The sequence below is a fragment of the Chaetura pelagica genome, unplaced genomic scaffold, assembly GCF_000747805.2.
Source record: "Chaetura pelagica isolate M959 unplaced genomic scaffold, ChaPel_1.0 scaffold473, whole genome shotgun sequence".
NCBI lineage: Eukaryota > Metazoa > Chordata > Aves > Apodiformes > Apodidae > Chaetura > Chaetura pelagica.
Window position 1 is genome coordinate 1,012,113 of NW_009952890.1, and position 12,325 is coordinate 1,024,437.

A 12,325-nucleotide genomic window follows, 5' to 3' on the forward strand; every position below is an offset into this window, starting at 1 on the left:
AAGTGTCTTGAATTACACTGTCTTTATAGACTTTTTTCCTTATTAACTAAAGGTGCAAGTGAATGTTTCTGTTTTGTTTTGTATTTCGGATTTGTTTAGCTGAGCTTGGTGATTATGATCCAGATGAACACCCAGAGAATTACATCAGAGACTTTAAGATTTTTCCCAAGCAATCACAAAAGCTCGAGAAGAAAATAGCTGAAATGCATAAAAATGAATTCAGGTAATTCAGAATGCTTTTTAGTAAAAAAACAGCTAAGAAATACCTTTGTTCCCAAATAGTGTGTGTTAACCTAGAAGGTTTTTTTTACTTGCTTTATAATAGAAGCCCTACCAAGAGATGGTCTAATATGCTGTGTTTGAAAATTCGGTTTCAGCTAAGTAGGTTTTCTGTTGCTGTTAACCTTCATTAATCATAGCTGATCCCTGCATGTGTGTTGGTAATTTAGTCTGCATTTACTTGAAATGTAGGTCTGGTTAATGGGAGTGTCTCACATCATGAATGGTGCCCTGGTTGATTAGTGGAATAACATATTTTGCCTAGGAGTCAAAAGACTTGGTGTCTTTTGCTGTGAAATTTCTGTATTTAGTGTAATTGTGAATCAAGTCATTTTGTGTGTAGGTTGTTAACAAAGAGGTGAATTGCACAGAAATGTCTTTAAATAACTTATTTGGAGGACTAAGGAGGTGAGATTCAGAACTCGTAAACTTTTAGTTGTGTGCCAAAGGGGAGTGGAGAAAGATGCATGAATCAATCCTTTGTTTTCAACGTTGAGTGTGTGTGTCCCTGAGGGATGGTGTTTCCAGGAGAGAAGGATCAGTGCGTTGTGCAGCTGTTCCCTCCTCGGGCTGGTGAGCGAATGGCACCCGCAGGAGTCGAGGGGAGAGAAGCGCGATAACCCAGGCACGTCGCCGAGCCGAGGACAGTCCTTGGAAAATTAGATCGAGAGATGCCAAATTCCGGGGGCGGGAAGAAAATTAAAAATTAATTTTCAGAGGAGATAAAGCTTAAAACATGCGTTGTTTTTTTCCCCCAGAAGCCTACATCAAATATGGTGCACAAAGTGCAACATTCATGACAGTAAGCTTGTCAGTATTAATGTGTCTTCCCCTTTTTTCTTCCTGAAACCTCTATACTTTGTTTATATTTCTTTCAGTGAAACGTTTTAAATAGCACAGCTGCAGGTAATATTTTTCCAGCAGTCCGGGCTGCACTTTACACAGACCTGTAGAAACAGCCTTTAAAAAAAGGAAGTGTTGCTTCACACAGTGCCTACAGATTTCCAAAGGATAAATTCAACCTTTAGAAACTAAGATCTTTCATCAATTAAGCCAAGGTGCAATTGAAAAGATTTTGATCAGTCTTTCAAAAACAGGCTAGTCCTTTATTAAAGAGAAGGGAAGGAAGCTGGTGTTTTTTGTATTTCACAGCCCTGGGAATGATGTAATTTTCTGCATTTTTTTTTATTATAATTTTTTTTTTCCCCTTGTACATAGTTCTGCCCATCCATTGTGAATTTAATGTGCTAGTTCTTCTGTTATGAATAACCACGTACATTTTTAGCTCCTATTTTGAACCCACTTTCGTGTTAGTGTAATAATGTTTCTGATCCTGTGATAGCAAATGGTACAAGTACAGATCCCTCTGGGATTCTTCTGGTTGTGTGTATTCTTCCCATCAATGGCTTCCCAGCATGTGATTCTCTCCCCTGACTTTCTTCAGTAGACTTGTTGAGAGACAGTATTCATTATTGGTTTTTGGAAATCAGATGGTGTCAGCCCAGCTTCTTTGCCCTGTGAAATCTGCTGATTCCTGCAGAAAAATCCAGAAGGTGTTTATAATTTATAGCACAACTCTCCTCATATATATACTTACATGTATATGTTCCTCAATTATCTTTCTCTTCCAGATTTTAGCAATTTGTGTGTAATGAAAGATAGGCTTAGTGGCTTACAGCTCTTCACAGACTTCAGGAACTGTTTTCTTCCACATACGTCAGCATATGTCTAGTTACAAAGACAGTTCAGAGCTGTCTGGATAGCTACTATCTGGCAATTTTTGACTGTAGCTCTGTCTTCCCAAAATTGATATCCTGTTACATTTTTAACATGAAACATTCGCTAGGCAGATAGATGTTTTGCTTTTTCTGGATATATAATTCCATGAGTCTCTATTCTAGGAATACAAATTAATAAAACATATTTGTCCTGTAATGAACTATATATGGAGAGGTCCCATTCTAGATTGTCAGATTTCTGTATCAATCTGGAAAAAGATTATTAGAAAAAACATCAAACTTACAGGCTTCTGTCTGGTATTGATCAGCTCATCTGTTTCACTGCATTCATCAAGTTGAATTTCCAATTAAGAATTAATTTTTTGCTATTCAATGAGTATGTTTTTTTAAAAGCTGCAAGGAGTTCCCCATGCCTTTCTTTAACAAGATACTTGAGTGATGTGCTAGCTGAGTGCTGATGTTTGAGGAGAGCAGAACAGACTAGACAATTTTAATCCAGCTACCATTCATCTGCCTTCAGAAGAGTTAATTCTGAGTTTTAGCACTGCAAATGAGTTTGGTTCTGTTTTGTTCACATGTATAAATAAACAGAGATCATAGCATCTATCTTCTGCTGTAGGCTCCCATATAATCAAAGCCCTGTGACTTGGAAGGGGCCAGTTCTTCACTGAATTCTCTGTTGGTATTCTCAAGGCCTGTTCACTGGACACATCTTTTCTGTCCTGCAGTAGGATGAAGTCATTTCCCTTTTGAAAGGTGCATGAAGACAGTGAGGGGAATGTTTGGGAAGCAGCAGTAGTGTGCTGTGATGCCTACCAGTGACTTAGTGACTCATCTTCGGTCATTTAGAAGCCCTATTCTTATTAATTAAAAAAGATGTATGACATAGTGCCCCTATTTCTTTACCTCTGTGGCTGTGAGAACGTCACTGGATTTTAGCAAAGTGTGACCATCTACGTGGCTTTCCACTGTGCCTAATTGCAAAAATATAAATATAAGCCAGCTTTATTTAACTGTGATTAATTGGCTTATGAACTTTAATTAATTACTCTTCCTTCATGGAGAAAGTAGAGGTTCAGGAGTAATTTCATTGAACATTACAAATGGTGGGGCAAACACCTGCCTTGATTTCATCACAGAACATGTTCTGATTTTCCTCTAATTCCAAGTGAGTCCGCTTCTGAAACATGGTATTCCACTGGGAGGTGAAGAGTTAATGCTTTTAGGACTTAAAAGCTTCGAATATGTGAGGATGCACTGGGAACCGATGAGACTTAGAGACTTGTTCTTAAAAGAATAAAAAAAATATTCAAATGTTATGTTTTTATGTATGGTTACCACAGAGCATAACTACTGAAGTATTAGTTACTTGCATTTCTGTTTCTCTGCCACTTCTAACAGCTTGGAAAAGATTTGGGCCATAAAAATCTAAATATTCTCTGAGTGTATTCTGGCATGCCTTCTTCAAGTGAAGTGAATGCTAAGGTCCCTCCTGAGGTTGTTCATTTGCATGTATATCCCATATCCCTTTTAGTTAGACATGTGCAAGCGTTTGTAAGGTTGCATTGTAAATCACATCAGTGAAATGATCCCAATTAAAAATAACTTGTTTCCTTTTTCTTGACTTCCATGCAAAAGTACATGGAACCACACATTCAGTTCTTAGGCAGGATTAAAGATATTTAATACACTGCACTGTGCTCAGTGTTTAAAGCCGTAGTTAATTTTTATTTCTGGTGTCCAAAAGACTCTAGTTTAACAAAAATATAGTGAAGAATTCTATATAGATTTTGGGGAAACAAAACCAAAACAAAAACCATCAAATGAGGTTAAACAGAGTAATGACATCTTCTAGGTAGAGGAGAGGAAAGCTGAGTGAAAGGTTAATTCTTCAAGCACAACAGCAGGGATTAGTAGTATTTCTAGGTTTTAAACTGAAAGATTACTCAGGTGATTTTAGTAATCTTTTGAGGATTTGAGGGTTGGTTTTCTTTGTTTGTTTGATTGGTTTTTGTTTGTTTGTTGTTGTTTGTTTTTTAAAACACATCAGGAGTTTAGTCCTTTCAGATATTCCCAAACCAGTTGTGCTTTTTCTGGCAGAATTGGTTCTGTTTGTTTGTGCAAACTGCATTAGTAGCTGGCCCGATTTTGCTTCTAGCCACTGCTATTGGCTTTTGTGGGCTCCTCTTGCAAGAGTATGGATTTGTATGTAGGTACACACCTGTATCAGTACCATTCTGAAAGTGGCTGAGACTTCTGTGTTGTTCCAACTGTGGGATTTGCTTCAGATGACCAAATAAAACATCACATTTTTAGTCCAGTCACAGTCTTTTCTCCCTTTTCCAAGACAACAAATTGTTTCTATGAATTTATACCAAATCTTACATCCTTTGGCAGAACATTTCTTACTCTGAAGAAAATCCCTGGCTTTTGAAGGATACCTGTCAGCCACAGCTTCTTGAGGCCAGACACCTGAAAATACAGACTTCTGAAGATAAGATCTACATAAATCCCTGTTAAGTGACTTCATATTTGTAGGATTCATGGGTTGTTTTTTTTTTCCTTTTTTTTCTTATTTGAAAAGACTCAGTGGTTGAAAAGATTTTTTTTTTGTCCCACCTGAAAACTAATGATCCATTTTTACTTATTTCTGATAGATGAAATTTAGATGAAAGTGTTATGTGAATAGCAAATATTGTATCTAAAAGCCCTACACAAACATTAACTTTGTCCAGTAAATTATAGAGTTACATGATGCTGTTTAAATGCCTCTTTTCCTGGCTGACCTCATATAAGTAAATGCAAGTTAATTTTTATTGCTTGTGATGTCCAATGTGGATAGAGACTCAGGAAGGTTAAATTGCTGCTGTGTTGCCTGTATTCTCCATTGTATACTCCAGCTTTCACAAAAGTTCAATGTGGCAGAACATGTCTTGGGAGAAGGAATAGTTACCTCTGAGGACATGAAATCTCTGCCATGTTCTGCTGTTAACTATCTCAAAAGCAATTTAAACTTTTGAGCTAAGGGGAAGTACCTTATTGAAAACCAGAGTATGGTTGATTGGTACTTGATACAAACTGATGCTTGTCTTTGGTCCAGGATCAATGAGAAATGTTTTTTAAATTTTATTTGGAAGGCATATAATATCTTAATCCTTTGTTGCATCACGTACACTGTAACTACTCTGTGGGGATTTAAGCACTTTTATCTTTCCTCCACTGCTCTAGCTCCTTCTGTATTCCCTTTGCTATACCATTGCTTACTGTGACTGCTTAGGCTCTGGTGCCAGCAGGAGTGCAGGAATTCTCAGTCTCTGCTAATCTGCCTCTCCAGCTGTTGTGCAGACATGGAGCTGCCAGTGGAGCCATTGGCAACCATAACTACAAATGTTACTGTATATTCTGGGAGGCTGTCCTAGAAGACTTGGCAAGGGTTGCTAGAGAATGCTTCTCTTTGTGGGTGTTAATATAATTTGATCCAAGATTAAAGCAAGTTCTTGCATGCTGTTGAATACAGTAAGAAGCACTAAAACCAAATTCCTGTTCAGCAAGTCCAGAATATGATGGATCTTGTATTTAATTTAAGAGCTTCTTGTAATTATAACTACGTATTAACTGCTTTTATGCATTTAATGCTGGCAGCATACTCATCTATGCTTTATATTTAGCTTCTTGTATTACCCTAATCACATTGGTGTCTAACAGCCTAACATACATAAAGTGAGTCTGATGGGAAGGACATACAGTGTTCTCCAAAACATGCAAGTCACTTTAGAGGAGACAGAAGCCATTTGCTGGGATTGAGGATCTGTTGAGGTTTACATGGAGGGGAGTTTGGAAAAGAGCAGGACCTGAGCTACAGCAGGGCTAGCTAACTTCCAGGCCTCAGGAGCCAAAGTCTTTGTAGTTCTCAGCTACACAAAATATACTGAGGACTTTGGAGGGCTGAGAAGGACAGTGATGTGTAGTGGGAGTTCACAGGCAGATAGTGGTGACAGTTGCTTGGGGTCCCACCTACATTACAGTCCTGGGATACACTGAATGTCCTTTTCATTTCAGCCTAGATAGCCCATGCTAGCTCATTTACAGTTTTCCAGTGTAGATATTTAGATTTATCAGGCTGTATGTGACACATATTACTGCAACTTCAGAATTATCTAATTATATCTAATTATAGCAGTCTGATGTTAAATGTCATGGCATTTGCCGTAATAGGTGAATGATTTGTTTGTTTCTACTCTACTGTGTTTTTGTGATGTGTTCTTTCACTCCATAATTCTTACCAGTTGTAATTTGATTGAATTAGAGAGATAGCTGGAATATATATTTATTAGAAGTTTGAAGTAACAGGTTCTCCTGGTCACTGAGTACTTTCCCTGAAGAATGATGTGTGTGTTGCTTTCCTCAAAGCTTGATCTTCTCAATTTGTTTGGTTTTGGGTTTTTTTCTCACTGAAGAGTGCTTATAAACAAACTAGAGAACCATACTTGTAATTCTGCATGCATTTACTAGAAAATTGTAAGAGTGAGGTGCGTCTTTGTTGGATTGGTGCTTGCATGACACAGGGAGTATTTTCAGAAACTTTATGGTGAGCAGCAGCTTTACCTGACCACGATTTTCATGGATGATGCAGTTGCAGCAGTAATCTAGAGAAGGAAGTTCAGAGACAAAACAGGTATCTTTTCCCAAAAGTCTCTCTGACACAACAAAAAACTGAAAAGATATATTATTACATGTGGTTTTTCTTTGAATGTGAATTCCAAGGAGTATTCAGTAGAAAGGATAATGTAGTTGAATTGAGAAGGTAGATGTTTTTCTTGTAACCTTGATAATTTGTTAGCTTTAGGAAAGATTTACTTTGTGTGAATGTGCATGTGCTTCCCGTCTCTCCCCAGGAATATTGATCCACAAATGCAATTGTTTTCTTTATGGAGCTAGTTGTTGCCTGTCTCATGGTGAGGTTTGGATTCAGGTTCTGCATATTTAGCATACTGCTGAATTCAGACGTCTGTGTGAATTTGTACAATGTGGGTATTTCTTCATCAGCTGAATAGATGTATTTCCTCTGGCCCTCTCCTCCCACTTCTTTATCTGGGAGATGTGTCTGGACCAGAAAGATGAATCCAGTAGATGTCTCTGTGTCATGGGAATAGATTTAAAATTAATAGCAGGTAAATTAAAACTGCATTTGCTCCATAAATGTATTCTCTCTGTTGAATAGACTTTAAGCTGTCTGCGTCACTGCATCAGTTTATGAAGTGAAGCTGAAATACAAATATATAAACACAGATTTTGGAGAAATCATCTCAGCCTGATCTCTGAAGCACACAAGTAATTTGAAGTATTCTGGTAGCAGGAGTTATATAAGTGACACGTGTGTGCCTGGTGTAAAATTAAACCCATAACATTTAATAGGCTCAGTAATACTAAGAGTTTGATTGTTGCTTCAAAGTGATTACTCAGGTTTTTCTTGCCCTAGAATTCTATCTATCTGATAGAAAAAAAATAAATAAATTGCAGGTTAAAATTGACATTTGAGTGTTCTGCAGTTTTCTAAGTTTTATGTGTTCCAGCAACGTTGCAGCAATTCAGCTACTTGCCAGGTGTTAAGGTCTTTTCTCATATGCAGACCCATTTAAAGGGTGACCTGGGCAGCTCTCTGTGGAGCAGTGCTGCTGCCAGGGCAATGTGCAAATTCTGACAAACTGAGCCACAGCCTACAATGCAGTTGAGTTTATCAGTGTATTTATTTAGTGCTTTTCTTTGAAAATATCACCACCATTGTGCTATTGTATCCAGTACAACTGAAACACCAGTAATTGTAGAAGATTTGTGTTCCAATACTACACAGGCTCCTTAGCACCTTCATCGTGACTGAAACTACTAGCAGACTGTATTGAAACATCTCCACGGTCTGCCAGCATCTCCTGAGTTTAAAGGAAAAGCAAAAACTGCTGAAGACCTTTAGCACTATAATTTTATAGCAGTTGGAATCTCAGCCACCTGTAAAAAGATGTAAAGAAACAACAGCAAAACCTCAGCCATGTGTTAAGCAATTCTGTGATCAGTATGAGGTGCAGCTAAGCATATTGATGCTTTATGCAGAATTCTGGGATTATATATATTTTTTTTTTAAATTAAAAGGAAACCCAGGTAACCTTGTTCTGCTGAGGGATGATGTCCTGGACAAGATCTGGGATATGAAAAGAGAATATTTCACAGATGGAAATCATTCTTTGAAATAGTCACAGGGCAGGGACAAGGGTGTTTGATAGAGACTGGGCCTATGTTTTTTAAAGTTTTATGGGTTGTAGTTTGCCCTGTTTTGCGTGGAGTTGAATATGTATTATTTTTAGAGGCCAGATCATTATGTACATGCTTATTTATTCTTTGAATTACTTGCATTTAAACACCCTAAAGACAATTAATACCCAGAAATTAATAGTACATGAGACATGTTCAAGTACAGTATTACTGTATTCTGCATGAGATGCAGAATGAGGCAAAAAGATGGACAATAATTACGGCTTTTATTATTAATAGTAGGATGTTAGTAGTTTCCCCAGCACTTTGTATGTCAGTAAAAGAATCTGAGAAGACAGATGAAGTGACTTCACTAAAGTCATTCAGAAAGCAAGAAACCAAGCATAACATTGGAAAGGCTTTTTCTTTGCTGTTACTGCTATATAGTCTTTGTTTTTAACAGGAATTAATGTTCAATCCTATGCTGTCTCATCCTTGACTGTCACTAAGTTTCACTACTGTAGTTTCTAACAGATACTTACCTCAAAGGAAAGGTGTGAAGGAGAGAAATTTTTTAAGTGAATTGCTGTGGACAGCCAGCAAAAGCAGTAAATCATTGCTGTGGCACACCTTGGAAGCATTCCCTGCTGAGCTTCCGTTGAAGTGTTGGATGCCCTGTGGGAAGCAAACAGAGCTTGTAGACACTCCAGTGCCTAATTCTGATGAACCTAAAGAGAAAAACAGCATGTTGCAGAACTATCAGTCTTCTGTTAAAATACTTGCTTCATAAAAATGTTATTAGGAGCTTTTTGATTGATTCCTAGGTTGAATAATTAATTTGTAGCTAATAACTGTGCAGCTCTAATTTCATAAGTAATCCCTATTTTATTATTTGCAAGGTGTACAGAAAATTTTCTGTGTAATGGGGTTTTTTTTACTGTTCTTGTTCAAAACCTTTGACATGCTGCAGGTGGATGCTATGTTGGTGGCAAATATTGAAAGGGAATACATCTTTCACTTAATGCTGAATACATACCGAAAAAATTGGGAAGTCATATAAGGTCAGAGGAGGGAATGCACTGAGAAACCTGACTTTCCTGAGAGAATTGAGTGCTTTGTCTAAATGTTCTGTGTTTCTCCAGCATAAAAGGCATTATTGAAATATTTACCTAAGTGAGCAAGCTCCATACATTTTTGTGAAAGGCTATTTGTTTTATGTAGAAACCTGAGAGGCTTTTTAACAAAGCAAGCCAAAGGCATATCTAATGTTATAACAGTGACTGATAAAAAGTGTTAACTTCCTACAGTTACATTTTTATATAGTAAGGAAAATTTCATTGCTAAGTTGGAGATGAAAAGTGTATTATCAAGGCTCGAATATAATCCTTTGGTAAGGGATGAATGGGGATTGTTTCATTTGATGTTACCCTTGATGCTTCTGCTCTGCAGTGTTCTTTTTGAGTAGCCATTTGATTAGCCTGTAATCCAGTAAGATCAAACTTGCCTGTGTCTTCTGTTTTTCTGTCAACTACCACATCTTGTTCCACTTTATATGTGCCAAGACATCTTAGTTCCAGAGGCTACAGGTGAGGAGAGCATGCTAATACGTTTTTATTGTGTCTCTTTAATTATAATTGCAATTTAAGATTTTTTCCCCCCTTTTTGGAAATACCAAAACCCACAAATCATATTGTACCAAATTACTTGTTACTTTTTGGTCATTTCAAACAAGAAGACTGACTATTTTCCTTTGTATCAGCAAAGGGTAGTGGGAAAAAGATACATTTTATGATCTTATTTTGCTGTAAGCCTAATTTTCCGGTAAACAATCAAACTGTCTATTTGTTTGGCTTTTCACTATGCTGCATAAGCATTCTGAGTAATTTAGGTCATGTTAGTTAATTACTTCTGTCCTGTGCAGTTGTTTACTACATGAAACAAACTTGTTGCCTTTTTAAGGCTTATTTGTGGTCTTATAGTTACTTGAATACTTGAAGTTGTGATTCAGTAGTATTGAAAAGGGAGAAAAACAGTATAGTAGAGCCATCAGAAAGTTGATGGGGGGAAAAAAAAGTATTTTTGTTTTGTTTGCTGCTTTCATACTGTTTTCCACTTAATTATTTATCTGTATAAATGCATATTTGTGATTTTTGGCTTGAAAAAGACCAAAATGGGAAGAAGAAAGAAAGGCAGTTCTTCTCTAATCTCGCGTGGTTTTTCTTTAAAAGCAAAACATAAATAAGAATGTGATCTGAAATCAAGTTCAAGTAGGACCAAAAAATATATGAAATAAGCCAAAGATGTGCCATGGGATTAATTGGAAGACAATGAGCAGTGACATACAAATTAGCATGAACTAAAACTTCGTAACAGAAAAGGGTATTGACACTTACATTGCCACAGGGCATGGGTGTGGTAGGTTCCAAGTAGGATTTAACATACACAGGCATGCTAGATGTTGTCTTACTTGTTAAACTGGACTTTGGGTCACCTCCTGAATCTCTCATGTTAATGCTTGTTGGTTTCTAGCTATTGGAGGATAACAGAATTACAGTTTTTAAATGCCATTTCCTGAGTGCCATTGGTCACAGTGTGAGACTGGACCCCAAAATGCAGGAGTAAGATAAAGTATGACTGTTGTTATGTTGCTTGATGATTTGTCTGTGGTTTATTTTTTGGATAATTTTCATGAGAAACATTTATGAAGCCTGGCTTTCTAAAGGGCCTGAGTGCTGCTCACTGTCACAAAAACATACTGTCTATCAGAATAATGTCCTCTAGTCATGCAAATATGTGAATAAAATAATACTTGAAACATCTCTGGCAAACAGGCATTCTAAATCTGTGTTAGAGCTTGTTGTATTGTTAGGAGTATGAGAACAACCCAGGAGAAGAGAATAATCCAAATAATAAAACTTACTCTAGAACTCAAGTCTTGCATGCCTTATTTCAGGCTTTAGTGTATATTAGTTGTTGATTATAGACACCCTAAAAATAGGATCATATAATGGAAATGCTGACAGGTTCTGAACTATCATGATGGTAACAGGCACTGCTATAATTAGGAATGCATCTGAGTAGACAGTGTAATATGATTGCCGTGTTTATACCCTGTGCTGGAAGGAATGTTTGTTAATCTGCACAATCCTTTTAAATGAGATGGGGAGCAAGAGTTGGTGGAAAAAAGATGCTAAGGTTTATTTCGTAGTCAGGCTGATGTGCACATAGATTAAAAGACAATACTTGCAGGATATTGGATAACTGCAGTTAATTGCATAACATCCTTTTATCTCAGGACTGAGAAAAAAAAAATAGACTTTGCCTGAAAATATCAGGCACTGTAAAATTTAGCAGGACTAAACATGAAAAGTTTTCAATCTTTATATTATTAACAGAACATAGTTGAAATAGTTTGTATTTCAGTAAGACCTTTTCTTTCCTCCCTTTTTAAGCGTTTGAACTGTCCAGTCAAAAAAGTTTTCCTCCTGTTTTATTTTTGCTGTAAAACTACTCTTTCTTTTGTAATTTCAGAGGCCAGAGCCCAGCTGTTGCTGAATTTAACTTGCTCCTGAAAGCATATTCTTTGGAAACTTATGGTGTTGATCCTCATCCATGCAAGGTAACTGTTCTTTTTACTAACATTTAATTAAAAGGCATTAATTGAATTAATTTAGTCCTATTTTTTTGTCCAGGTACAAATAGGGAGTAGTGTATAAAAGAACTTGCCCTGAAATTACATATTACTTTTAAGCACTGGAAGAACATGGACTGGTTGACTTTTCTGCATCAGTTAAACAAAAGGTCTCTCCAGAGGAAGCAGAACATCATAGGAGAGCAGAGTTAAGAGTATCATGACAAAACCTTTGATTATACTTCATAATTTCTTTTCATAAAATGCAAATGATTCTCTAAAGACTCTAGCTGTGAAATGTTTTGTTTGCCAAGATATTCAGGAATCAACATTACTGATGTCCATAAGATGCAACAAATTAGTTAGTCCTTGGCACCACCAAAATACTCAAATATTAGGAAGAACAGCAGACCAAAGGTACAGAAGGGAGAAT

At 36.9% G+C, this 12,325-nt stretch overlaps 1 protein-coding gene across 1 annotated transcript in view; it reads left to right on the forward strand.

Moving 5' to 3' along the window:
• Window positions 1-12,325, forward strand: part of FRMD3 (FERM domain containing 3) — a 71,879-nt gene that overhangs the window by 33,326 nt on the left and 26,228 nt on the right. The window contains exons 6-7 of the mRNA XM_009995470.1: window positions 100-223; window positions 11,793-11,880. Coding sequence (XP_009993772.1) covers window positions 100-223; window positions 11,793-11,880 — 212 coding nt within the window. The remainder of the gene's footprint in view (window positions 1-99; window positions 224-11,792; window positions 11,881-12,325) is intronic.